Below are 26,885 nucleotides of genomic sequence, written 5' to 3'. Positions count from 1 at the left end.
GGGCTACAGTGAGTGCGGTATTTATTAATTATTTATTTAACCATCGGCATTCATCGATTGATCGAGTCGAATGAGAGAGAGATAGTCGACAAAAAGAAGCCATCGATCGATTGGATTTTTCGCCTCTCGTGTTTGTGGACTCGCAGCCTCGGGGGCTCCTCTCCAATTTTTTTTTCTTCTCTCCCTCTCTCTCTCCTCAAGCCCCCAGTGTGTTTTAACCGTGTACAAGTGTGTGTGTTATGTCAACGTAACCTGCGGCAGCACTGCCGCCTCTTTAGTAATTAACCAAACAAAATGGACACCAAGATAACGATTAAACGAATGCCCGTGAGATTTTTTTAAATGGAATATACGGCAGAATGGATTCACGATAAATAACGTAAGTATTTTTAAACAATAGTAATGTTACATAAACAATTATTTTTCCATTACAATCGAGTACCGATTGTTCGACAGTGATTGTTGCAAGAAATTGCCGTCTAGTCGTTTTCTTCGTCGGTTTTCTTCGACGTTTTTTTTTTTCCCCTTTTCGACTGTATTAAAATTGCAAGCACCTACATGTGCCCCCCTGTTCCCATTCGCCAGGTGTTGGGTTACAAATGTGGGGAAAAAAAAAATGAACGAACAACTCCAGCCGGACGCCACACGGAAATATTTCGACGGTTTACCTATTGCTTGAGGAGTTTGGGATTCGGTTTATTACTGGGGATTGGGGATGTCCGGGGGTTCAATTGGTTGGGGGCTCCTTCAGGCAGTAGAATTTGTTTTTCGAACTTTGGTTGGGAGCTGCCATCGTTGTGACCGCAATTTCGGATGATTTTTCCGAGTCTAGTTTGTTAACGGTACTCGTATCGTTAATCGGCGGCTTCATTATGCTCAGGATGATAGTTCTGTTATGTGACATTGTTTATTTGTTCATGAGGGGATTGCCGATGCTCGATTGTCAGTTGTGAATTTTTAAAAATTGATTTTTGCCATAATTTTGAATTTTCGATTGGCTGTTTCATCCGGTTGGGCTTTTGGCAATTACTGAATTACATAAAACGACTGGAAAAATCGTCTCAATTCTCAAATCATCATCTACATCGTTAATTAAACAATAAACGATTGATTGCATCATCGTTTGAGGCTATGAATCTGGAGCGAACAAAAGTACGCGAGACAATTCGCGTTGAATTTCTTGGAATTCTGAATGGAAAAATATGGGTGAGGGAAATATATTTTTGCGTGTGATAGAATACAACACATGAGTCAGAAAAAAAAATTCAATACAGTTGTGTAAAACGTATGCAATTGAGGGGGAAAAAAATGACTAATTGCGAACGATTTTTTTTAGTTGCGCTCGAATCCTTTTAATCTGAAAACGAATTCGTTTGGGATTTAAAGTCTCTGTTGGTCGGAACGGTTCAACGTCTTTGTACTTTACTTGTATTTTACACAACAACGAGAGGTACCCGAGACACTCGTGTGCAAAGAAAGGAAAAGAGAGAGACGTGAAATGGGGAAAAAAAAAAGGAGGAGATGAGAGAGAGATGAGAGAGAGTGAGACATCGGGCAACGGGAGAATCACAGGACGCTATTGGTTAATCAAGTATCCTGCGGCTCAATGCTGCTTTATAAGGTAAAATCTGATTGGTTCTCTTTCTCGTGTAATTCGGGCCCCGCCTTGCCACCGCCAATTGCTCGATTCGTCTTCCACTCGGTACTCATTCCAAATAACTTTTATTACTTTATCCCGAAAAAAGGGGAAATTGCCGGTTGTTTTATTGTCGAGGTACATCGATATTGCCACTTCCAGTCGTTTTTCGGCCCCTTGGAATCATCGTCACAATCACAAAATCATTGTTTATTTTAATTCAAACAAACACACCAGCGATTGTTGTTTAAATTTTCAGTTCATCTTCATTCGTATTCAGATTTTCATTTTTACCTGAATTTACTTTTGTTCTTGCGAAATTTCTAGAAAACGAAAGAAGCGAATAACAAAATTGTTCTATTTTTGAATTAGACGTCAACAAAATATTGAATTGTCCCTTAAATCCAAAATTTGAAAAGCGGTTTGATCAAACCTGAATCTTTATAACTTCTCACTACAGTTTGTTTCATTTAAAATATTACAAAGAATATTTTAATAACATATATCTCAAAAAATATCTCGATTACTGACGATAAATATTTTCCACAGACGAATTGATTAAAATCAACAAAAAAAAAATCTCCATTTCATTAATTACATTATCCTCCACTGATTGCCATCGCAAATTCAATGGCCATGCTAATTCCCTCGGAAAAAACAATCCCAGTGTCACGCATGACTCACCCTAATTACCCTCGGCATCATCATTCCCCAATCGAAACAATTTGAACGAGAAAAAAAAATATTGTCAATTAATATTTACTTACCTGCGGTCGGCACTGAGTTTTCAACCGACAGATGTCCGCACGTGTTCACCCTACGCTTCTTCTGGAATATACTAGACCTCCGAGAGTTCATCTTCGGGATTATTTTTCCCATTGGAACATACAAATAACCGTTCGAGCCCACATAAACAGGAAAACATCCCCCAGTTTTCACCCCCTCGGAAAATCGATGTTCGGTGATGATTTATGTTGGTGCAGCATCGTCAAAGCCTTCTTCTATCGCCCCTCGATATCCCAATTTTCTTCTCTAATTTTCAGGAGATCAATTAGATTTTCTCGAAAAATTATTGAACTCGATGAAATTCAAGAAAATCTACTAGGGAAGTTTTCCGGAAAGTTATATTTCATTTTATTTCTCTGTTTCAACAAGTCCTGGTTGGGCTACCGAAATTCAGGTAGACCGGTGGCTTTTGCGGGTGAAATGGGCTGGGAAACCAACCGTAGGAGCACGTGTTTTCCTCCGATTGGTAGACCAAACCCAGAGATATTTCTAAATGAATTTTTATTAATTATTTCTCATTTCCTTCAATCGAAAAAAAATATATTCAGTGCCAGTGACAGCCCCGTCAGCTTCTACTTAATAGTCTCATTCGTTATGAACTAAAGGAATTATTGGTAACTATTGTAACTTATTTTTTAATAATTTTTTAATTTCGATTCGATTAATTAGAAAGAGAAAACATCCCTCTATCCATCCCTCACGATTCGGCACTTCAAAGGCGTCCAAAAAACCCCCAAAATCAGTTTTCATCCTCTAATTTTGTTTAGAATCTGTTTCGTCATTCCAAATGATGCGATAATCGTATTCCTCATCCCCAAGAAGAACCCGTTATTATTTCAAAAAAATAACAAATCCTTCCGCATCTCCATTCAATAACCCCCTTGAAAAATATATCACTTGAATTGTCCTTCAGTTCCAATTACTAAACTCATTTATTTTCCCCCCCAAAAAAAACTTCATCAGATGAATAAAAATTTGATCGAATTTATTTTCTTTCACATAACAAAAGTATTTTTTATTCCTCATCCCACGGCTTAAACTTTCAATTCATTCCTTTGAATAGAAAGAGGATATTCCCCTCCAAATCTTCTGCCAAAGTCCTCCATCCAGAACTCCAAGGATTTTCACTACAAAATTCCGTTCACAATGGCGACACAAACCCGTGCGGAAGACCCCCTTCCCGATTGGTTTTCGCCCTCTCATTAATTTTTTTTTACATTCTATTTCGTCATCCCGTACCCGGGGATAATCGTCTCTACCTCCTCTCCCACCCCCATTTTTACACCAGTTCCCCCCCCTTGCCCCCAAGACCCGAGGAGAAGAAATAGAAGTACCGACCAAGGAAAAGGGAGAGAACACAGAAAATAAAAAAAAAAAACAGTGAAATGAGGGGTGCGCGGTGGCCCCACTGTGGCACGCTCCTGCGCACATATTTATATATCCACATTATATCATTACATATATACCGAATTCAACCGCAGGCTCACTTTTGACCGAAAAATTTGTCTGTATGTGTGTGACACCACCGGTGTATGTCCCCTCCCCTCTCTCACCCTACCTCCACACAGAGATGATTCCGAGCATTAAATAAAAACCAATCGTATATACACGAGGATAAAAATGCCATGGTAGTGGTGTCGATGGCCCAGGGAGGGTTGGGGGGAGGGTCTCTCTCAGGGGCAAGGGAAAAACCAGGGGTGGGAGAAGGACAGAGTGAGGGGAGGGGCGAGGAAATGACCGAGGACCGGTGCAGAAATCGGATTGTACCGACGGAGATGAATGCAAGGAGCAACAAGGAGGAAGGGTGGATACTCACACCTCTCCTGTTGTCCCCCTGGCGATAGGTGAGGGGCGGGGAAGGGGGGGTGACGAGGACGATGGAGGGATAGAGAGCCCGCGGGGCCAAACGACGACGACGACGACGTTTGGTTTGGTTTGGTTGAAGGAAAATTGTGTGAACGTTAGTGTGTGTGCGCGCGCGTTGCCCAGCGCCGCCGTAAGAGGGTGGCTCATTCTCCTGTTCTGGGTTTTCATTCTCTTCTCTCTTTCACTATTTTTATTATCATTAGGTCTGTCTCGGTTGCACGATGAAGGGGGGGGGGCGGGGGGAGGGTAACCAGTGGTGCTTCAACGCGTACCATTTTAAACCCATTTCACCTCGGAGTAGTGTAACAGCTATGGCTTGAGGGGCACGACAGCCACCGCGTCGTCTCACATTCGATGAAGTTTGGATTATTATTATATGTATTTTTTTTTTGTGTGAGGGGTGAGTGATCAGGGTGAGGAGATTCGATTGAATTTTTCAGTTTGGTGGGGGATTAAATGATGTGGGGTGAGTAGGGGAGGGCAGTTGGAGAGCAGTGACGCTGTGTTTCTGAGAGGGTTGGGGTACATAACCGGGAAATATCGAGCGTTGAGAAAAGTGGATTTGTTGATTTTTTTTTTTTTTTGAGGGGATGGTGTGGTGGTGATGGTCAGGGTGATGTGGAGTTGTGTGAGAGGGCCTGGGGGGTGAGGAGAGGTGTAAGGCCCTGGGGGAGTGTCGTGATGGGGGTTTAAATGTGTCGCGAGGTGAGACGATGCCACGAGGATGTGCCGTGGCGTCGAGGATTCTGGAGTTTGGGAAAAGGTGATTGTGAGGGGGGACGAGGAGTGAAAAAATTTGGAGTGGACGGTGATACTGTGTGATAAGCTTGGTTTTTTGGATGATTTTTTGACACTAGTGGGTGAAGTGAGGAGTCCAGGATATTCGTGGAGGGATTCGACGAGGTACAGGTGCGTTTGGTTGATGTAGAGGGAGATAACGGACGATTTCCGTTGGCGATATCTCGAGAACTGTAGAGTGGATTTTTGGGAGTTTTAGACGGTTTTGAGGGGGATTTTTGAAGATTAAAATGAGATTTGAGTTGGGGAAATCGTGTCGTTGGGTCGGGAGATATTGACGATTGAAGGCGACACCGCCGTCTCACTCATTCGGTACTAATGAGATTGTTTTTTGCTCGTGGATGCTCTGAGTTCTGTTTTACGAGTTTTTTGGACTGAAAGTGAGTAAAGTTGGTCGCGAGGGGATTCACAGGGGGGGGGGGGAGGTACGATGTCAAGAATGAAAAAAAAAGATCGGTTTAATTGGTCGTAACGGGAGAACTACAGAGTGAAATTTCTCAATTTTTTTTTCATCATCAAAATTGTCGTGTAAATATAGAAATGAGTTTTTAATTATTGAAATAGTGTCATTCAGTCCCAAGATATTAATGATTTAAGGAGATACTACACTCGTTCTTATTCCATGTTGTCTTGGAATATTCAGTGAATTCGGGCTGATTGTCAAAACCGGTTGAAATTATTTTATCGCTTCGCAAACTCATACTTTTTTGAAGTCTCAAAGTTTACTTTAAATTTTCGAAATTGTGTCACTGAGTCTGAAGATATTGACGATTAAAGATACCATACTCTCCCTTCGATATTTCTGCTTTCAGTTTTGCTCGTGAATGTTCCACTTTTTTTTTCGTTTGGATACTTTCTTACTGCTCTCGTTAATGAGACCCCTTTGGCGTTGTTACTGTCGGTTCGTCTCCGGACGACCTGAATTTTTCCTGGAATTTGGAAACGATTGATTTCCCAGCAGTCGAGGGCCCCTCTAATTTCGTGAACGAGAGGTTTCTGTTGTTTGTTTGTCAATATTGAGAACAAAATCTGGCGAAACAGTCTTATCAAAGAAAGTAGAATATTACGGCAGGGGAAAATAATTTTTCTACTGAGGTTAGATCTCTGCACTGATCGAACAGACAATTTTTTATTAACTATTCGATTTTAATCGTAGGTTAGGGATTAATGAGACTAACGAACCGGTTTATTCGTTAATAATTAAAGAATGTAGGTTTGATAACCGTTGTTTGACTTCACGTTCGCTATTCAAGTGAACCATTTATTAACTATTAGCGAATCTCGTTTGCAATAAATGAATCATTCTATCAGTGGGATTTTTCTCAGTGCAAATTCATCGGAGAATTTCTTTGGAATGATTGGGCAATTTCTCGGGGGAGAAGTGGAACGATTGTGTCAGCAGTTTTATTTCATGTTTTGTCGGGGTACACGCGGAAATTTTTTTTTTTTATCAAGGAATACGTAAGAAAAATTGTTGGTGAGCTGGAGGGAAATGGTACATTCTTGAGGGGAAAGGTTATGACGATTATGATAATATTTAAAACCATAAGCGTATAGCTTTTCCCCTTTGGCGTGTATCGAAGGCAACGGTTTTTTCTTTCTTTCTCAGTTATGGGAGTGAGGAAATTATGAGGGAAATAGGCTGAGGCATGTGACATGCAAGCAGGAATATTGTCGCTAATGTCGTTAATTTTATTTCCTTGAAAGAGAAGGAGAGAACATCGATGAATTTCATTCAACTCTCGTATGTTCGTTTTACTGCTGGGGAACAATTATTCTGAGCGATTCGATCAGAAATCGGAGAGTTTCGATTGTTAAATCGCTCATAATCGTGATAAAACCGTTGGGTTGGAAAATTTTGATGAAACACTGATTTTCTACTGCCCTCACAATATCAAAAAACCCATCGACAAAATGAAAATTTTTCCAGTCGTATATTCTCGCAACTTCATCCCCATCATCCTCCCCATAGAGTAATGCCTCCCCGCCACAAGTATGCTCACACTTGTTTTATCAATTCCAGACTATTCACCCAAAAGAATCAATGATGGGTACGCCAGTGACAATACAAAGAATCGTGAAATATCCTCTTGAGCCTGAGATGGAGGCGAAGAGTCGTGAAGCGTAATAGAGACATGGACTCGTACGATCTATTTGGAGAAGATGTCAGTGGCTCGATGCTCGATGCGCTACCTGATCTTGGGGGAAATGATCATTTTGATCCGTCGGGTGCTACAAATACTGGTGTAGCAAGAGATGGGGCTAATACAGGTCCCAACGGTGGTGGGAGTTACATTAATCCGCCCTACAGTATTTCACAAGAATCTCCATTACAAAAATTAACATCATTCGGTGGTGGTGAACAATTTGGCAGTGGTAATCAATTACAAAGTACAGGTGGACAAAGAGCCATGTTTAATCAGAATTTGGGTAATTTTGATGGTGGTGCTCCACAGAGGGCAATGGTACCAGGTACATTTGCTAATCAAGTTAGAGGTATGGGGCCACAGCACAGAGCTCCACATCCTCAAAATCCAAATCAATATCCTGGTTATTCAGACAATATGTATTCAATGGAGCAACAGCATCCAATGGCACGTGGCAATATTAGTATGGATCCTAATATGCAGGGTTGGCCAAGTGCTGGTGGTACTTATTCACAAATGCAGAGGCATTATAATCAGATGGCACCACAGCCAGCTGCTTATAGACAGCATATACCCCAGTATTCACATCAGCAGGATCAAGCAAATATTAATCAAAAAATCCAACAACAACAGCAACAACAACAACAGCATTTCAATGCACAGCAGGGAATGCTGAGTAGTATGGGTGTACCACATCAGGCTATGCAGCCTGGTGGTACAGCTGGTGTTTATCAACACATGGTAGGGCAACAACAGCACTATCAACAGAGTAATCCAGCTCTTTATCAAGCGGCTAGTGGTTACTCAGGGTTTACAATGCATCAGCAACAACAAGCCCAACAACAAGCTCAGGCTCAACAACAACCACAACGAATGCCACATCATCATCCGTCCCATGCGACACATCAAACTCATCCGTCGCATCCACAATATCCTCAGCATCCTCAGCATCCTGTGAGTCAAGCTAGTATGGAGACACAGCCACAGTATCCTCATCATACAGCCCCGATGTTCAATCAGCCCCAGCTTCAACATCCAGGCGGTCATCCAGGCCCCCAAATACCCCCTCAACATCCACCCCAACTTCCTCCACAGCATCCACCACAACATCCTCCTCAACATCCACCCCAGCATCCTCCACAGCATCCAGGTCAACAGCATCCTGGTCCACAACATGCTGGACAAACTGGACAATTTGGCCCAACAAAATTGGCAACAAGTCCCCAATATAGAGCTGCATTTCCACAATTATCACCTCAAATGTCACCAAGACCACAAATGTCACCTAGACCACCAGCTGTACAACAACAAATGTCACCAAGACCGATAATGTCACCAGCAAAACCAACAACATTGTCTCCTCATCCACATGTACAAATGCCTCATCAACAGGCAGGTCCTCCAAATGCTGTATCAGTATCTCCATGCCCACCATCAATGACAATGCCAACATCAACCCAACAAACGACCCTTCAAGCACTGGAGCAAATGGTGATACCTGGTGTACCAAATTCAAATGTACCAGGCAGTGATTATCCTCAATTTCAATCGAGACCACCTATACCACATCCATCGAGTATAATGCCACAACAGAACGCACAAAATTCAATGCCACCTGTGACAGGTCCGCGAATGCCTATGCCATCGCAGTGGCCACATCAGCAGACCCAACAGCCACCACAGCAACAACCATCACAACAGCCACCACAGCAGCAGCAACCGCCGCAACCCCAGCAGCCACCGCAGCAACCCCAACAGCAATCAGTAGCACCAACTCAACAGCAACCATCCCAGCCCCATCAGGCACCACCTCCACCCCAGCCCCAGACAAGGCCAGCCATGGGAATCGACCGAATGATGGAGCAACAGCCCTCAGAGTCAATGTTCCCCGTGAATGGTAATGACAATATTCATGGTGTTGTTGAGACAACGACACGTGATGATAATCCAAGTATAAATCAATCACAATCACCTGACACTGTTGAACCTGTAAAACAATCACCAGAATTGCTCACACAGGAGCCAGTGTTAAATACCTCACAGTTAAACCTTCCCATTGATCAACCACAAACAGTTAAACCGTCAATTGAACCAGTACAATCATTACCAGCGTCCAGTACAAGTGGAAATGTTGAGTGTAGTACACCATCACCACTGATGCAATCTCAGGTGGAGGTGGCACCAGCTGTCTCCACTGACAACGAAGCATCGGACAAGGTCAACGAACAATCATCCGAGGTCAATACTTCCCAGCATTCAGTCGGCCCAAGTATACCTCAGTTCCATGATAATCAGGCTCACATGGCCCAAGTGGCACCAGTGAGTCAGTCTCAGATAAATCAATCACAAACCCTGAGCCAGTCTCAGCCCCAAATACCTCAGCAACCTTCGCAAACTCAGGGACAACAGGCCCAGCTGCCACAGACCCCACCGATGTCCCAGCCCCAGTCTCAAATTCAGCAGCAGTCTCCAATGAGCCAATCCCAGCCACAAATTACCCAACCTCCAGTGAGCCAGTCTCCCCAGCAATCGACACAGCCACAAATACCCCAGCCCCAGACTCAGATGACAGCCCAGCCTCAGCCACAGACACAATCACCCCTGATGTCAAGTCAACCTCCATCTCACATGAATCAAGTCAACATGATACCTACCAGCAACTCAATGATTCCCCAGATGCCACCGATCTCCACTCAAATAACTCAGGCAAATTCTGTGACACCAGCTCACATAACCCCACAACAATTGCCAGGTGGTCCACTTCCCCCTCATCAAACAGCTGTTCCAATAACTAATAATCAGCCACCACCACCTCACACGATGCAACCTTGTGGTTTCGGTGAATATACAAATATCCAGAAGCCGATCTATCAGAGTGACATGATCGCGGGCTCTGGACAGCAGTATCACGGTACCGATATAATTCCAGGTAGTATGCCAAATATGTACGGTATGTCAACACCCAGTGGTGCCTTCAACAATGCTCATGCACCAGTCACTCATCATCAGGAGCGTGCAGCACTCCAGCAGCAGCTCCAGGAGTTGTTCTGTATGCCTCCAGCTCAGGAGAATCAGGAAAAAATTGTTGCCCTCCAGGAGAAACTCCAAGCACTCCAACAGCACGAGACCAATGATCAGTGTAATGGGGGTCCTGGGTGTATTCTGACAACTCCAATGTTCCTATCAACAGTTGTTGACAGCCCCCAGGTGTCCAGTACAACTGGCAGAGGGAGGAGTAAAGGTGCTCCAAGAGCGAAGAAGAATCGTAAGAAGGCTGATAAAGAGGCAGCAGCGCCTATAACGAGTCAACCGGTACCAGCACCTGAACAACCAGTCTCGGAGAATCTAGTCACACCTGGCGACAGTAGTATCGCTGACAGTGTTGCTGATTCCGAGGACAATAAACCGTCTTCCGGGGATCATGAGGAGGAATGGAATAAAACGAGAAAGTCTAGGGTACCGAGAAAACCGAGAAAACCGAAGGAGCCAAAGGAACCTAAAGAAACTAAAATAAAGAAGGAAAAGGTACCGAAGGAGGCGAAATCACCCAAAGGCAGAAAGAAGAAGGATAAGGAGGGACGAGAGAGCTCTAAACGAGGGAGGAAGAAGGTCATTGTATCTGATTCAGCTGATGAAGAAGTTGGTGAAGATCACGAGGATGTGTCGGAGTCTGTGGCTGTGCAGGACGCAGACGTTAAGTCCAGTGAGCCTCCAATCCAGGATGATCAGGAGCACGTAGATTCGTCGACGACTGAACCGATTCAAACCGACACCAAGGAGGAGGGGGATGACAAAGGGGATAATGAGGAAGCAGCTGACGAGGACGAGAAGAAGGAGGAAGTGAGGGAGGCTGCAGCTGTTGAAACAGCAACACCTGCCAAGAAGAAGTCATCGCGTAAACGATCTGTAGGCGGCAAGGGCACGTCATCGAGAACGCCGAGGGCTTCGAAGAAACGAAAGAGCAGAATTGCTCCTGATTCTGATGGCGAGGAACTTGCAACCACTCCGCCACCTTCACCAGAAGCCGATGACACTAATAAACGCAGGTCGTCTCGTAATACCCATAGAAAGAAATACGTTGATGATGTCATGCTGAGGTTCTCGGATGAGGAAATGCCAGCACCAGATGCTAAGAAGTCTGATGGTTCTGCAGCTAAACCTACTTCGACAAAACGCGAGAATGAAGGTGGCGATGTGGGTCCTAACAAACCAAACTTTGTGTATATAAATACTACTGACGAAGACTCGATGGTTGTGCAGCACATTCTCTGCATGAGGATGGGTAAGAGAGAGGTTAAGCCAATAGTTGTTGCTGAAGTGAAGCCTGAAGAGGGTAATAAAGAGAAGAGTGAGGAGAATAAGGAAGAAACTGACAATGCTGAGGCTGAGAAGAAGGCGGAGGATCCTGAGAAGGGAGAACATGGCGATGAAAAGCCAGAGGGCGAGGAGGAGGATGAGGATAAAGAAGCTAAAGCTGAAGCTGAAGAAAAAACAGAGAAGGGGACAGAGGAAGACGACAATCAACCTAAGAAAACCGAAGACGAGGATACGGAAAAGAACGAGGACAAGAAGCTCGATGATGACAAACCCAAGGCTGATGAAACAGAGCCGCAGGAGCCTGAGAGCACAGCGACAGAACCTCAAGAGGAAGTGAAACCCCAGATCATTGAGGTTGAGGAGTACCTCGTGAAGTACAGGAATTTTTCGTACCTCCACTGTGAATGGAGAACAGAGGAGGAACTGTACAAAGGTGACAAGAGAATTCAAGCGAAACTGAAGAGATTTAAGCAGAAGCTTCAACAGAGCACCAACATCTTCGAGAACACTGAGGATGATCCATTCAATCCTGACTTTGTCGAAGTTGATCGAGTCCTGGATGAAGCCACTCACACAGATCCAACGACAGGTGAGACAGTCAGGCATTACCTGGTGAAATGGCGATCGTTGCAGTATGAGGACTCCACCTGGGAGCTCGAAGAGGATGTGGACTCGGAGAAGATTGCTCAGTTCAGGAAGTTCAATAAGCTACCTTCCAAGGACCAGTGGAAACCGAAGAAAAAGCCTGTCGCTGCTCAGTGGCAGAAACTGGACGAGTCTCCAATTTATAAATCAGGAAACAGTCTGAGGCCTTATCAACTTGAGGGGTTGAACTGGTTGTTGTTCTCATGGTACAACGGCCACAACTGTATCCTGGCTGATGAGATGGGTTTGGGAAAGACTATTCAGTCGTTAACCTTTGTGGATGCTGTCTATAAATATGGTATACGTGGACCTTTCCTGATAATTGCTCCACTGTCAACCATTCCCAACTGGCAGAGGGAGTTCGAGGGCTGGACTGATATGAATGTCGTTGTCTATCATGGATCCGCAGCTAGTCGTACGATGCTACAGGAGTACGAGGTGTATTACAAGAACGACAAGGGGAATCAGATCAAGGACCTCATAAAGTTCAACGTTTTGATCACAACATTTGAGATCATCATCACTGATTTTAATGAACTGAAGGGTTACAACTGGCGTCTCTGTGTGATTGACGAGGCTCACAGACTGAAGAACAGAAACTGCAAGCTCCTGGAGGGACTCAGGCAGCTGAGCCTTGAGCACAGGGTACTACTGTCTGGTACTCCACTCCAGAACAACGTAAATGAACTTTTTTCACTTCTCAATTTCCTGGAGCCCAATCAGTTCGCAAGCAACGAGGCCTTTTTGAAGGAATTCGGTAACTTGAGTAGTGAGGGTGAAGTTAATAAACTTCAACTCCTGCTCAAGCCCATGATGCTGAGGAGGCTGAAGGAGGACGTGGAGAAGTCACTTGCGCCCAAAGAAGAGACTGTCGTCGAGGTTGAACTCACCAATATTCAGAAAAAGTATTACAGGGGAATTCTCGAACGAAATTTTTCATTTCTTGCGAAAGGTACTACCTCAGCTAACATTCCCAATCTCATGAACACAATGATGGAGTTGAGAAAGTGCTGTATACATCCATTCTTGCTGAATGGGGCTGAGGACCAGATACAGCTGGACTACAAGACTGGAGAGAAAGAGGATTCTGATGCCTATTACCACGCTTTGGTCAACAGTTCTGGTAAAATGGTGCTCGTTGATAAATTACTACCCAAACTAAAGGCTGGTGGACACAGGGTACTAGTGTTCAGTCAGATGGTGAAGTGTCTGGACCTTCTAGAGGATTATCTGGTCTACAAGAAGTATCCCTACGAGAGGATCGACGGCAGAATTAGAGGAAATTTGAGACAAGCTGCTATTGACAGGTATAGCAAACCTGACTCAGACAGATTTGTCTTTCTCCTTTGCACCAAGGCCGGTGGTCTTGGTATCAATCTGACAGCTGCTGACACTGTCATCATTTACGACAGCGATTGGAATCCTCAGAATGACTTGCAGGCACAAGCCAGGTGCCACAGAATTGGACAGCAGAAGATGGTAAAGGTCTATCGTCTTCTCTGTCGAAATACTTATGAACGAGAGATGTTCGATAAGGCATCGATGAAGCTGGGCCTTGACAAGGCCATCCTTCAGTCTATGAACACAGCCCAGGGGTCTGGTGGTAAGGATCCGGGGAATAAACAACTGACGAAGAAGGAGATCGAGGATTTACTGAAGAAGGGGGCTTATGGGGCCATCATGGATGATGACACTGCTGGGGATAAATTTTGTGAGGAGGATATCGATCAGATTCTTGAGCGAAGGACTCAGGTCATCACTATCGAGGCAGAGAAGGGCTCAACTTTCTCCAAGGCTAGCTTTGCCTGTGCCTCCAATCGATCTGATATCAATATTGATGATCCTGACTTCTGGAACAAGTGGGCGAAGAAAGCTGAGATTGATACAACTGAGAAGAAGGAGGAGGAGGATCTCGTTATCTCGGAACCCAGGAGAAGGACACAGATTAAACGATATGGACATGATGAATCTGTTGTTGATATGTCCGAACTTGATAGCTCTGATGACAGCGATGACGATGGGGGATTAACAGGTAGAGGTATGTTTTATGTGCATGCCGCACATTCATTATCATTATCACTTCATGGTTGATGTCTTGGAGGGGGGGAGGGGCAGGGGAGAAGGGATTTGGTGGATCAAGTTAGGAATATTGGTGGAAAGAAATTTTCCTTGAGAAATCGTGCATAATTAATTTTTCCAATTTAGTCCTTTTGACCCTCCAATATTAATAAATTCTCCCCCTGAGAAATCAATAATTTCATACTGATCAGTCAAATCATCCTCACACTCACATTCATAAATCAGCTTTGAGTGTTCTCCACCTTTGAGATTGTCCAGGATATTCGACTATCGGAAAATAAGTAGAATATATCTGACAGTGAGTGACGTTTTCAGGGAAAAAAAGGCGAGATAAATTTGGAAAGAAGAAGAAATACTGTGACGAGTATGTGCCAAGAGAGGGTGAAGTTGTGTACGGTAGCTGGGCGAGAAGTGAGTGCTTCAAAGTCGAGCGTGGATTACTGACATTTGGCTGGGGACGTTGGGAGGAAATTCTTCAGCACAGCCAACTACGACGTGGCTGGCGTGAAATTGATATCGAGGATTGTGCTCGTGTCATTCTCCTATACTGCCTACGTTATTACCGGGGTGATGAGAAAATTCGTAGCTTTATATGGGATTTGATAACACCTCTGGAGAATGGGGAGAAGGTGAAGACCATTACGATTAATCAGGCGAATAGGAACAGCAGAAATAAGAAGAAGAATTGTCGGGTGAGAGAGGGTACGAGGGAGACGAGGGGTTCAACTATCAATGGGGGACCCAGTGATCCCAATCATTGGAGTCATGCCGAGAAGTACGATGGTGACATCTTCCTCGAGAGCACCTACAGAAAACATCTCAGCAGACATGCAACCAAGTGAGTGAATTCATTTTTTATTGCAAATTTTAATATTTTTCATTTCATCGGTTTATGTATTCACTCAAAAATTTTTTGTTTAGATTAATTATTAATAATATCGAGTTGTAACTAGACCCAATATGCAATTATTTCCCTTGCAGTTACGTTGAAATTACGTGCACAATTAGCTGGGGGACGACATTAACAACAAAAAATCATACAATTAAAATGCGAGTATATGTTTTTCATTGCGAAAATCCCAGAATTACAATTTAAAAATCAGCAATTGTGCACTTCCAGAAGTTAATAAAATTGATTATAATTCCATAGCATCGCAATTCTCATACCCAAGACTACTCCATTCATAATCACATCCTTCCCCTTATCCTCTTCCTCCTCCCTCTACTGCCTCCTTCACAAATTCCTTCTTAATCTCTTTAATGACATCTTCCCAACGCCACCATAAATTACAAATGATTCTTAATGACTCTTCTTTATATCCATAGGGTACTTTTACGAGTCCGTATGCTGTACTACATCAAGCACGAGATAATTGGTGACCTGGTGCAGCACATATCGGACGGTGTACACGTGAGGTCAGTAAAAAATATCATCGCAAAGGCTTATCTCTCTTATATTTAAAGTAATCATTTATTTCATTTATTATTTATCCTAAAATTCTGTCATAATTACATTGTGCACTTACATATGTGCTTGTACAGTGCTTCATAGTTGCATGCGCAGTGTATTTGTTTCATTTGTCATTGGGTACATCCTGTTATGACCTCGAGGAATGCAAATTCCGATTTTACGGTTTTATCCTCAGGATGTCGATGGTGAAGTGGTAAAATTTGCCGATTATGCTCAGTCTTGATTGAAAAAGTATATGTTTATCACATCAATCACAGTACATATATGCTTTTGTACATATAAATATTATTATATTTTTTTATACATAAAATTTGAGTGCAATTGCTAGAGGCAATAACTCGAGAACCACCAATTGAAATCAAACAATTTTTTTTTCTTTTTTTACACTTTGCAACAGAAATCTAGTTAAAAACAATAGGAACATTCAGCTGTTTTCATTTGATTTGAAAATAATCGATAAACAGTCAGACTTGAAATTAACGAAATTATCAGGTAAAATTTTACCACTTGATTATCGATTTTCCCTGATGGATATATTCTTTCATGGATGGATAGACTGGGGGGTCGGTTCCACTTTGTTACTAATCAACTACTCCCCCAAGAAATCATTGAAAATTCCTTCATACTCTCTATTTTATTGAACGCACTGTTGACTATGCAAAAAAAAATATAATTCACTCCGCCTCATCCGAGACGAGACAGCAGTTGTGTGCGGCGCTTTGAGGATGGTAAGGTAAATTCTTTGAGAAGCAGTGCACTGTATAAAGAGGGCAATGGTGTTTATGACCTTTTTTTTAATTTTCTGGAAATCAAAATTTTAGAATTATTTTCATTTTCTGTGAAATTGAAGGAAATTGTGAGAGAAGATTTGACGATCTCGGGTGGCACTGGCCATGCTCCGAGGTTTTTTTTTCATTTTCATTAGTTTTCTCATTATATCAGGCAGTATCTATCGATTGACGATCGTTTCCTTAGATTTAATTGGGGAATTATTTAATTTATTGCCAGATTATCTAGAGCACGTTTAAATTTTTCCTCTTGTCGTGGCACTCTAATTGTTTGATGCATAGGTTTTTTATGTAGAAAAAAAGAAAGGTATTTCGGATTATCAGTCAGAGTTGGGGGTTAACTAATGGTCCTATCAAGTTGCATGCAGATTTTTATTTCGACAGTGGAGAGGTGAAACATGAGAAATGAAACTGAATCATGGATTTTATCCGGTGGTTGAAAGTGCAATTTCCTCTTTAATAAATGGATTTCCGGAAAAATGTCCAGAGGCACTTTTTGTTGGAAATTAAATTCTGCATAAAAAATGTTCTATTGTGCCTTTCGCTAGACTTATCAGATTCCAAGATAAAGGAACTATTGATCACACAGTTGGAATTGATTTGTTGAAAATTTTGTTTCAATTATTAATTAATTATGTTGAATAGAACTTGTCGGAACTGAATTTAAATGGCAAAAATCAATAAACATATAAACCCCTCCACAACGAATTGAAATTCCACCGACTCAGGGGGCAGTATCTGTTAAAAAATTCATTAAATTTCCTCTACTTCGTTCACTCAAGAACCAAAGATTTAACGATTCACTGAAAATTCTTGATGATACCTAGAGACTCTAGACACCAGTGATAACGAAATGAAAACAACATTTAAAATTGGAAAAACCTGAAATCGTCAAGTCTTGATATCAAAATTTGGCCTTTTATTTTCTTGACAAGATGAACTCAAAGAAATAATTGAGAGATAAAAAAAAAATTGGCTATTGACAAAAATTGGCAAAATTTGTAAATGAAACCGCCCTACAGTGCGTTGCGGATAGATCCTCCTCAGTTACCGGAACGACCAACGAAATGGTGGGACGCTATGGCTGACAAGTCACTAATTGTTGGCTGCTACAAACATGGATACGAGAATTACGACCAGATGAGGGCCGATCCCACGCTTTCTTTCATTTCAAGCTGCCCTCTCCCTTCCCAGACACAGACCAACCAAACAGAACAACCAAAGTGAGTACAATTAACTCAGTAATTCCTTTTTTTTTTATTTCATCCCATTTTTTTTACAAATTATATTGTATTACTAGCCCACTATCCTCGGATGCCTTACTGCCTCCTACGAATTTAACACATAATTGCACGCTTAAATACATCCGCTTTTCGTTTATGTTATGCCAGAAGGATATGACGATGATAATATTTTGTGAAAAAAAATAAGACAACAACGTTGAGGACGATCTTGGTGACTAGCGTAAATAAACAATTGCATAATTTTTTTCATAGAAGGATGCCAAGTCCGGAGGAGAATACAATTGCACGATTGAGTTTTCAGTTGATGAATAAGGAATATTATTTTTACATCGTATTAGGGCAACTTATACTCCCTCATCGGCGTCTGCTGTCTCAAATGATGGGGAAATTGTTCCCAAAGTGGAGTAAAATTCGTACAAATTCGTTGACATGTGTCAGGAGTTCATTGGAGGTAGAGAATTTTGTCAGGAGATTGTCTGGAGATTCTCGGGGATAGCGAGACTATTTCTCGTGTTTTTAGGAATATTTCTAGAACTGATATCAGTAAACTCGTTCCAACACTTCAGTGCACATTTAGAAAATATTTTCAGATCTTCTGGTGCATTTCTCTCAATCCGACAGGTCCTTCGACATTTTTAAATGACTTTAAATGTTCCTCTTCTCCACAGATTTCAACGATGGTTTTTTATCCGAAGTGCTGCAGGAGTGAACAAACTCTCACATCCGATCCCAAAAATTAACTGACGATATACTTTTTTTTTTTCAAAATTCAGGGAGGACAGTATTGATCAGGAGATAGAAGATGGTGAGTCTTCGGGGACCCAGAAAGATGGCAAGGATGTTGATAAATTCGGCAGGGAGACACCAGCTGATTCGCCAGCGATATCTAGCAAGGCAGACACTCCAGTTCCAGAGGCTAGTAGTAGCCACGATGGGACTGAGATACTCCTTGACGATGATAAGACGTGGCCGTCAGTGGTTGATCTCAATACCCGACTACGAAGAGTCATCTCTTCTTATCAAAGGACTGTTGGTAAGAAGGAGGAGATCAACAAGACTCTACCCAAGGGGATGAAGCCAGCTATGGAGATCGAGATGACCAATCAGGCTGGAACAAATACTGGAGATAATCCACTCACTGCACAGGGATGGGATCTTCAGCAGCTGGCTATGTATCTCTTGGTAAGCACAATTTCGAATGGGGAATTGAAATTTCATGGAAAATATTGCATACTCAGTTCGGCATTCTTCACGAATAATCATGGTTTTTCAGAAAATGGAAAGGCGAGAGAAAATGGAGCAATTGGTGAAGGAGCGCGAGCGCTCTCGTGTTGAGGAGCAGAAGGCCAAGTGGACCCGTAGAGAAGAAAGTGAGTTTCTTCGTGTGGTCTCTACATACGGTGTTAATTATGATCGTAAAAAAGCTCAGTATGACTGGACGAAATTCAAGAGCCTAGCCAGGTTCGACAAAAAGTCGGACGCTGATCTGACTGACTACTACATGTCCTTCCGTGCTATGTGCAAGAAGGCTTGTAACTCCAAAGCAGCTGAGGAGGAAGGTGTGTTCCGTAAGTGCTTGGTTTTTTTTTATTTACCCCGTTCTCTTTTTATTTGCAAACGAGTGATACTTTTACAGAGATTTTGCAAGAAATTTATTGCACATGCTGAACGGATATTTTTATCACATTCTTCTTTAGTTGTGATTACAATGAAAAAAAATGTAGGGAGGTCAATTAAGAAAAATATTAATATAAGAGATACCCTAAATTCCGTTCAATCTCAACAAATTTTATGCAAGATCCTCGTCATCAAGATCCTCAAAAGTCTCACCAATGATTATCCCCTTCCAGACATTCCAATCGACCAGTTGAGCCCAAGCAGAGCGAGACAAATTCTGGATCGTGTGGATCTTTTGAGTAAAATTCGTGAGGAGATTTTGTCTCACCCGCACCTGGAGGAAAGGCTATCCCTGTGCCAGCCTTCAGGAGACACTCCAGACTGGTGGGTGCCAGGTAGACATGACAAAGAGCTGCTTCTGGGGGCAGCCAAACACGGCCTGGGTCGCACTGACATAACAATCCTCAACGATCCTGATTTTTCCTTTCACAAAATACTCGGTAAAAGTATTTTCGGTGGTATTCCACCGGCGAAGGCAGCAGCAGCCTTCGACAAATCCGAGAAAGCCATTAAAATCGAGAACCGCGATGACATTTTGAAGTTCGATAAGGACGAGATTTTAGTGAAGTTGGAGAAGGGAGAGGGCACCCTGAAGATCGAGAAAGTGGGTTTCAAACGAGACAGTTCCCTTCCACCGTCTGATAAAAAGCCCGAAGTCCCGGAGAAGGGGAGAGTTGAGCTAACAATCGTCAAGGCCGAGACTAAAATTGAGGAGAAGATCCCCAAGAGTGGATTGACCATCACGAGTGTATCAGCAAAGTCTCCTGAAGCTGCTAAAAGCTCAGAAGTCCCTGCAGAAGTTGTTAAACCGACTGAAGAGACTCCTGAGCCCGCACAAGATCAAGATAAATCAGTTGACAGTGATGAGAAGAGACCGGAGCCCAAAGTCACTGATTCAGGAGGTGAAAAAGCGCCTGAGGATGCTGATAAATCTGAAGATAAGCCTGAGAAATCTGAGGAGCAGGAAGCCGAAAGATCTGAAGGTGAGTGTAAAACGGTGGAAGCTGAGGTTAAGGAAAATGAAAAAGTCGAGACAGAGCCGTATCCTGAAGAAGAAAAAAGTAAATCTGATGAGGGATCATCAAAAGAGCCATCTGAAACTTCCGAAGAACCAAAATCCTCGGAGGAACCTCCCTCAGACTTGCCGACGTCTGAGGAAGGTGAGAAGACCTCTTCAGAGGTCGAGAAAGCTGAAGTTACTGAGAACATGGAGGTGGAGACTGCCGAGATTGCAGGCTCCCCTTCAAAAGCCCAATCAGAAGAGAGTCCCGATAACCCTCAGGTAGGGAAACCATCAGAAGATTCAAAAATGGAGGTGGAGGAATCCCTAGAGGCCTCTAAACCCTCAGAAAATCCAGAAGAAACTCCGTCAAAGAGCTCAGATTCACCCCCAACTAATGCAGAACCCTCAGTTGAAGAGAAGTCAACAGAGGCTGATGAGAAATCCCTGGAGAAGTCTGTAGAGAAGCCCGACAGGACCTCGCAGACTTCTCCAGCTGTTGAAGCAAAGCCAGAGGAGTCAATCTCAGTAAAAGAGGAACAGCACGAGATATCCGAGGAAAAAATCGAAAAAGAAGCTGGAAAAATTCCAAAAATCGAGGACAAGGGAAGCATCCAAGCAGCTGAGCTCAAGGCAATGTTCCCAGACCTCGAGGTTATCCAGCCCCTGTCTCGATTAACTCAGATCGATACATTCGTTCTCAGAGATAAGTCAGACTATCCAGAGCCAACAATGCCCCCTCTGCTCTCTCATAACTACCCATCATCAGTGAAATGGCCAAAAGAACATGCTGTTGAGGCCAGACTAATGCACATTGTCCACGCTATTGAGCACAAAGAGTGGCCAGTGGCTATGAACTTCACAGCTGGTGATGAGGTAGAGATAATACCAACCGAAAAAGACAACTCAGAGGTTATCACAATCACGACTGATCACGGTGTGTCTAGGGCTCTGGCAGCCACCACCAACAATCTGTCCTCTAAAAAACGAAAGAGACACATTGCCATTGATGTTGAAACTGAGAGGGCAAAATTGCATGCTTTGCTGAATAGTAGCCACATGGCCCAGCCCCCTCAGGCCCTCAGCAAGCCCTCAGTACTGTCAGGCTCTTGGGATTTAACCGAGGAATCGCAGTCAGAGGACTCGAGACGATCAACACCTCAGCCACCACCTGCCCATCAACAGACGAGAAATCCAGCTCCATTTGATCTGAAGTACACAGTCCCTGGCAAGACAACGATTATTCCAGGTACCTCCAGTACATTAACACCAATAGATCTCTCAGCTGGCTACATGAAGACCACCAATGAGCCTAATAAGGACATCATGAACGAGGTGCAAGACTTTTCCATGCCCAGCAAGAACAAACAGCCGAGTAGTAACAAGGGTAAACTGGACAGTATGCTGGATAAACTCATGAAGAGGAAGAATGTACCCATTGACGAGCCAGTAATTGGTAAAGAGAAAAAACGTAGAAAATTGGATGAGATAGTGCTTGGTCTGAGTGCAGCCAAAGAGCAACAGGGCAGCCACTTCCCAGAACACAACAAGAAGAGTACAATAACTCCAAATGTGACAGTGACTCCGACATCAGCCCCAATAGGGCTTCCAACACCACCAGCACCAGCTCAAAAGCCATTCTCAATAACAGTGACATCAATACCATCGTCACGTGCATCATCGTCGAGCCATCAACAACCACCTCCATCCCTTCATTCACACAAAGACAGTTTTTCAGCGCTGCTGGCGCAGGCTGAACAGCAGAATCGCGATTTGAAGAAGCAACAGCAGCTTCATCAGGCCCACACTAGCCAGTCTAATCAGCAGTTGCAACAACAGCTGCAGCAGCAACAGCAGGCATTCAATTCTGCCCACATGTCATCGGGCGGTCATCGAAAGAGTTACGAAGCGATGATTGCTGATATTAATAAGGTGGCTGAATACTCAACAAAAATAGGGAGTTATTCACACGAGGCAAAAGTCAATAAGTGGCTTGCTGAACAAACAGCAATGTCTGATCAATTGTCAGCTGAATATTTAAATGCACCAAGACGACGTCGTCCGCGTGTTGATCCATCCCTCCTTGACTGGAAGAAGCTAACTGGTGAAGAGAATGTTGCTGTGATTAACCGTTTAACTGGTAAGAAAGTAACTGGCAGTAAAGCACCACAATTGAAACGTCTTGGCCAGTGGTTAATGGAGAATCCCATGTTCGATGTAGATCCAAAGTGGGCTGAATTGGTGAAGGAACGTGGCAACTTACCACACGATTTGCAGAAGAGACTGCCAGGACAAGAGAGAAGCAGTAGTAAAGGTAAAACACCGGGTAGGCCACCAATGATGCCCAGCCCGACCAGCCAACAGCAAACCAGTCAAAATTTAGCAGCAACATCAATGGCATCACAACTCAATTTCCCAGGTCTTGGTAATCTTAATAATTCATTATTATCAGGGTTATCGTTGGGTAATTTTGATCCAAAGAATAATCCACTGTTGATGCCATTCGGTGGATTACCTAATTTGGGAGCACTTGGGGGTCTTGGTAATTTGGGTAATCTCAGTAATATGAGTTTAACCAATTCACTTTTTGCCAATCTTGCTGGTCTTGGTTTACCATCACTGGCTGGTATGGAGGCACTTAGTGCATCAGCAGCAACAAGTTCTGCTGATACTAATGTTGTTAATTCGTCGAGTAAAACGACTACAACGAGCACCAGTAGTTCTAGTAAATCAAGGTCTAAACAGATGGAACCACCAACATCAAAGTCATCAGTACCATCGACATCGTCAAATTCATTACCCACTACTTCACCATTCCCATTTTTCTTCCCGAATCCAAGTTTACTTTATACACCACTTGGTCTTGGTGGATTGAATCCATTTTCAATGCAACCTGGTGGTGTATCATCGGCTTATGAGAGTCTGGCACAGTGTGGACTGTTGAATCCCCCCACATCAACTGCCTCGACCTCCAGGAAGTCTACATCCTCCACCAGCAGCAGTTCGAGACGAGAGTCCACTGCTGACATGTTAAAACGTAAGGATGCTGAAAAAAAATCGTCCAGCGCTGCCTCCAGGTATCAGATGGACTCCTCCCTAGCGTTGCAGGCATATACAGACGCCATTCATGCTGAGGAGAGGAGGAGAAGTGAAGCTGAGAAGAAGGAGGCCCTCGAGCACAGTGACATTGCTGATCTTTCAGCGAGAATGGAACGAAAGAGCAAAGAGCAGGAGATGAAAGAGGCACTGGAACAATTGAGTAGAACCAGTGCTGAATTATTTACCCGAACCATTGAGGATACCCAGAGACCCCAAAAAAGAAGTAGAACTTCTGAGCCTGTCCAGGAGACAGCAGTACCAGCTTCCCTCGAGGTCACTCTAGAACCTGTGATGAAGAAGAGTCGAGTGGAGCCAGAGCAAAAGCCACCTTCCACGTCGTCCTTCAGTGACCTTGTTGAAGAGTCCCCAACTAAGACAACTAAATCCCATACACCATCATCAACACCAGCATCAACACCTCAACCAACACCTGCATCAACCCCCACACCAATGACACCAGCACCCAGACAGACTACACCGCAACCCCAGGAGGAGTCCAATACTTCACTGAATACATCATTAAATACTTCATCAAATAGTAATAAAGAGTCAGTGGAGTCTCATTCTGAGGAGATCAAGGAGCCGTCCTCGACAAATTCAAAAGTAGAGAGCACAAAGTCAAGTATTGAACATGAAGAGGAGGCAAAGGCCAAGTCAGCTGGTAAAAAATCAAGGGGTGCTAAACGAGTGACTGTTGAACCACCTGTTGAGAGAAAAAATTTGAGGTCAAGTGCTGGTAGACAAGCGAGAGCTGCGGCTGAAAGACAGGCCAGAATGGAGGGTGAACAGCTGGCACAGCAGGCGGCTGAAGAGGCCCAATCCAATGAGTGAGGAAGGTCTTCACGACGCAAGAGAAATGGGTGATGAAAAAACAATTTCATAAGGTGGAAAGTGAAATCGAATCATCCAGTCTTTTGACGTCATTAAATTATTTGAATAAATCAATTGAGTAAAATGACTTTACAAAATAAAACTGAAATGATATTCAAGTGAAAATAATGATGACACACCGAGGACTACGTGTTCGTGTAGTGAATTTTTAATAACAAATTGGATATTAACGAGATGATCGCTGGAACACATGTGTTTTTTTTTTGTGGGAAACAAACAATTGTGTGATAACAGCGAGAGATTGATTAAATACAACGCAATAGTATTTTGTGGTATAATACATTGTGTGGTAATTCCTAACGATTAGTAATTGAAGTAATTAGGGTTAAAGTGAGGATATAATTTTTGTTAAATTTATTATTCTGTAATGATTATGATTTTTTTTTCTCCTTATCAACTTTTTATTTTTGATCTTATTGGTTTACTGAGCCAGGGACTGTTTTATATACTGCTATAAACATGATTATATATTATTATGCATAATAATATAATCCATACGATGAAATATTGATTAAAGAATAGTAATAACTTAATTATGATGAGAATAATTCAATGATAACGACAGTGAAACGAAATGAAACTGATAACTTGTACATATTTGCAGTTAATAATAAATAAAAACAACAATCTGCCTAGTTATTGTAAACGATTGAGGGGAATATGGAGATGATCGTGTACTTGGACAAGTGTATATAATTCAGTGTACTTTTAATTATGAGAGAAACAAATTAGGTGAAATAATAAATGGCTTCTTTTGTTGTTTGCAAGAACGTGATTAAATATTGAATGAGAACAATTATATTACTTGAATAGTCGTTTTTTTTTATTGATTAGTGAAAGTAGTGAAGGGTTATCCTGGGGGTACAGAGGCATTGAGTGAGTTCTGTTTAATTTTTTATGGGAGTGAGAAACTTTTTGAGTTGATTGTGGAGCAGTTTTTAGAATTTATAATTGCGCTTTAGGGATGGTGGAAATATGGGCATTTGGATTAGGGCTCCAAGGGCTCCTTTGCTCGCAAGGACGTCATTAAATATTGAAATGAAGAAGACTACATTATTTGAATAATCCTTTATTTAGGCCGTCAGTAAAAATAGTTGGGGGTTTATTCTAGGGTGACACAGGTACTCAGGCATTTCTACCGAGTTTTTTTTTCTTAGTGGAATGGAAAGATTTTTGATAATTACATCGTCAGGTCGCAGGGGTGGGGCACCATTCGCAGGTAGGGTTTTCCTGAGGGAAGCTTTATTGTCTTAAGACTGTCAGCGTAAGTCTTCTTGGCTTCCTCATCGGTGACTGTCGGCTGGACCATTACGTCTTCGCCTTTCTGATTATTGGCAGAATTTTACGAAGTTAATAGTTGAAGTTCAAGTTTAAAATGACATGACCTAATTTTCTAATAAATTCTACGTCTCGTCTAAATCATTGAAATCTTCTCAATTAAATGGATTTCTCAAAATCATACCTTCCAATCAACAGGAGTTGCAACTTTGTATTGGTCAGTTAATTGCAGAGACTCAATAACTCTGATGATTTCACTGCAATTAAATACAAAAACAATGTTATTATACAAGAGTGAATGAATGATTGAGAGGTTGACATGAATATTTACTCGAAATTTCGTCCAGTGGTGGCAGGGTATAGAATGGAGAGTCTCATCTTCTTAGTGGGATCGATGATGAAGACAGCTCTGGCCGTGAGGGGAATTCCATTCTGATCTTTCTCATCAGGGTCCAGCATGCCAAGGCTTGTAGCAATCTTACGAGATTCATCTTCGATGATGGGGTACGGAAAACCGTCCATGGAGACACCAGCGTAACTCTTTATGTCCTAGATCACATGAAATATTGATTCCAATTGTCATTTTGTTATTGTTCAGCTTCTAATGGAGAACATCAACTGGGACATTGCCTTTTCGTTACTCTACAATTGTCGACATTGGGTTGATAGTAACAAAAGTAAATTATAAAGGTAAATAAATATAATAAATATAGAAATATAATCTCTACCTTGATCCATTCCACATGTGAATCCACTGAATTACATGACAAAGCAATGGGTTTGACACCGAGTCTCTGAAATTCTGGCATCAGCTTGACAACTCTTGCCAATTCAGTGGTACAGACTGGTGTGAAATCATGAGGATGAGAGAATAGTATTCCCCATCTATTCATAAAGCATAAAGAATTATTAATAATGTCATGCTCAACCCCATATAAAAAATAATCTCAAAGAATTCTGTTGACGTACGAATTCCCCAGCCACTCGTGGAGATTGATTTTCCCCACGTTCGTATTGGTATCAAAATTCGGAAATTTATCTCCCAAAAGCACCATGATAAACAGATGGATAATTATCCAAAAAAATGCACAGACAATTGACTTTATCCTTCTTGTTTCGAAGGAAAAATTCGTGCACCGGTGTTGCACACACTTGCAGCAGAA

At 42.6% G+C, this 26,885-nt stretch overlaps 2 protein-coding genes across 9 annotated transcripts; one reads left to right on the top strand and one right to left on the bottom strand.

Moving 5' to 3' along the window:
* The first annotated feature begins 157 nt into the window (after nt 1-157).
* Nucleotides 158-25,254, top strand: Kis (kismet). 8 transcript variants are annotated; one of them, XM_064127331.1, is made up of 9 exons: nt 158-379; nt 7,110-14,233; nt 14,590-15,112; nt 15,601-15,690; nt 17,556-17,756; nt 18,551-18,959; nt 19,051-19,345; nt 19,628-22,594; nt 22,676-25,254. In XM_064127331.1, exons 2-9 carry the CDS (start codon nt 7,222-7,224, stop codon nt 24,382-24,384), a joined length of 13,206 nt encoding a protein of 4,401 aa, XP_063983401.1. In that variant the 5' UTR covers nt 158-379; nt 7,110-7,221; the 3' UTR covers nt 24,385-25,254. The 8 variants fall into 8 exon arrangements, with proteins under 8 accessions (XP_063983401.1, XP_063983397.1, XP_063983399.1 ...); XM_064127327.1 differs by adding an exon at nt 1,337-1,621 and having other exon boundaries at nt 19,628-25,254; XM_064127329.1 differs by having other exon boundaries at nt 7,110-14,227; nt 19,628-25,254.
* On the bottom strand, nt 24,797-26,885 carry LOC135165752 (peroxiredoxin-6). The gene is made up of 5 exons (XM_064127353.1): nt 26,692-26,885; nt 26,451-26,607; nt 26,054-26,271; nt 25,907-25,979; nt 24,797-25,768 (listed from the first exon to the last, which is right to left on the bottom strand). Exons 1-5 carry the CDS (start codon nt 26,775-26,777, stop codon nt 25,625-25,627), a joined length of 678 nt encoding a protein of 225 aa, XP_063983423.1. The 5' UTR covers nt 26,778-26,885; the 3' UTR covers nt 24,797-25,624.

This window comes from Diachasmimorpha longicaudata, chromosome 9, assembly GCF_034640455.1.
Source record: "Diachasmimorpha longicaudata isolate KC_UGA_2023 chromosome 9, iyDiaLong2, whole genome shotgun sequence".
NCBI classification, from domain to species: Eukaryota; Metazoa; Arthropoda; class Insecta; order Hymenoptera; family Braconidae; genus Diachasmimorpha; species Diachasmimorpha longicaudata.
This window is presented reverse-complemented; position numbering and strand designations above follow the sequence as displayed.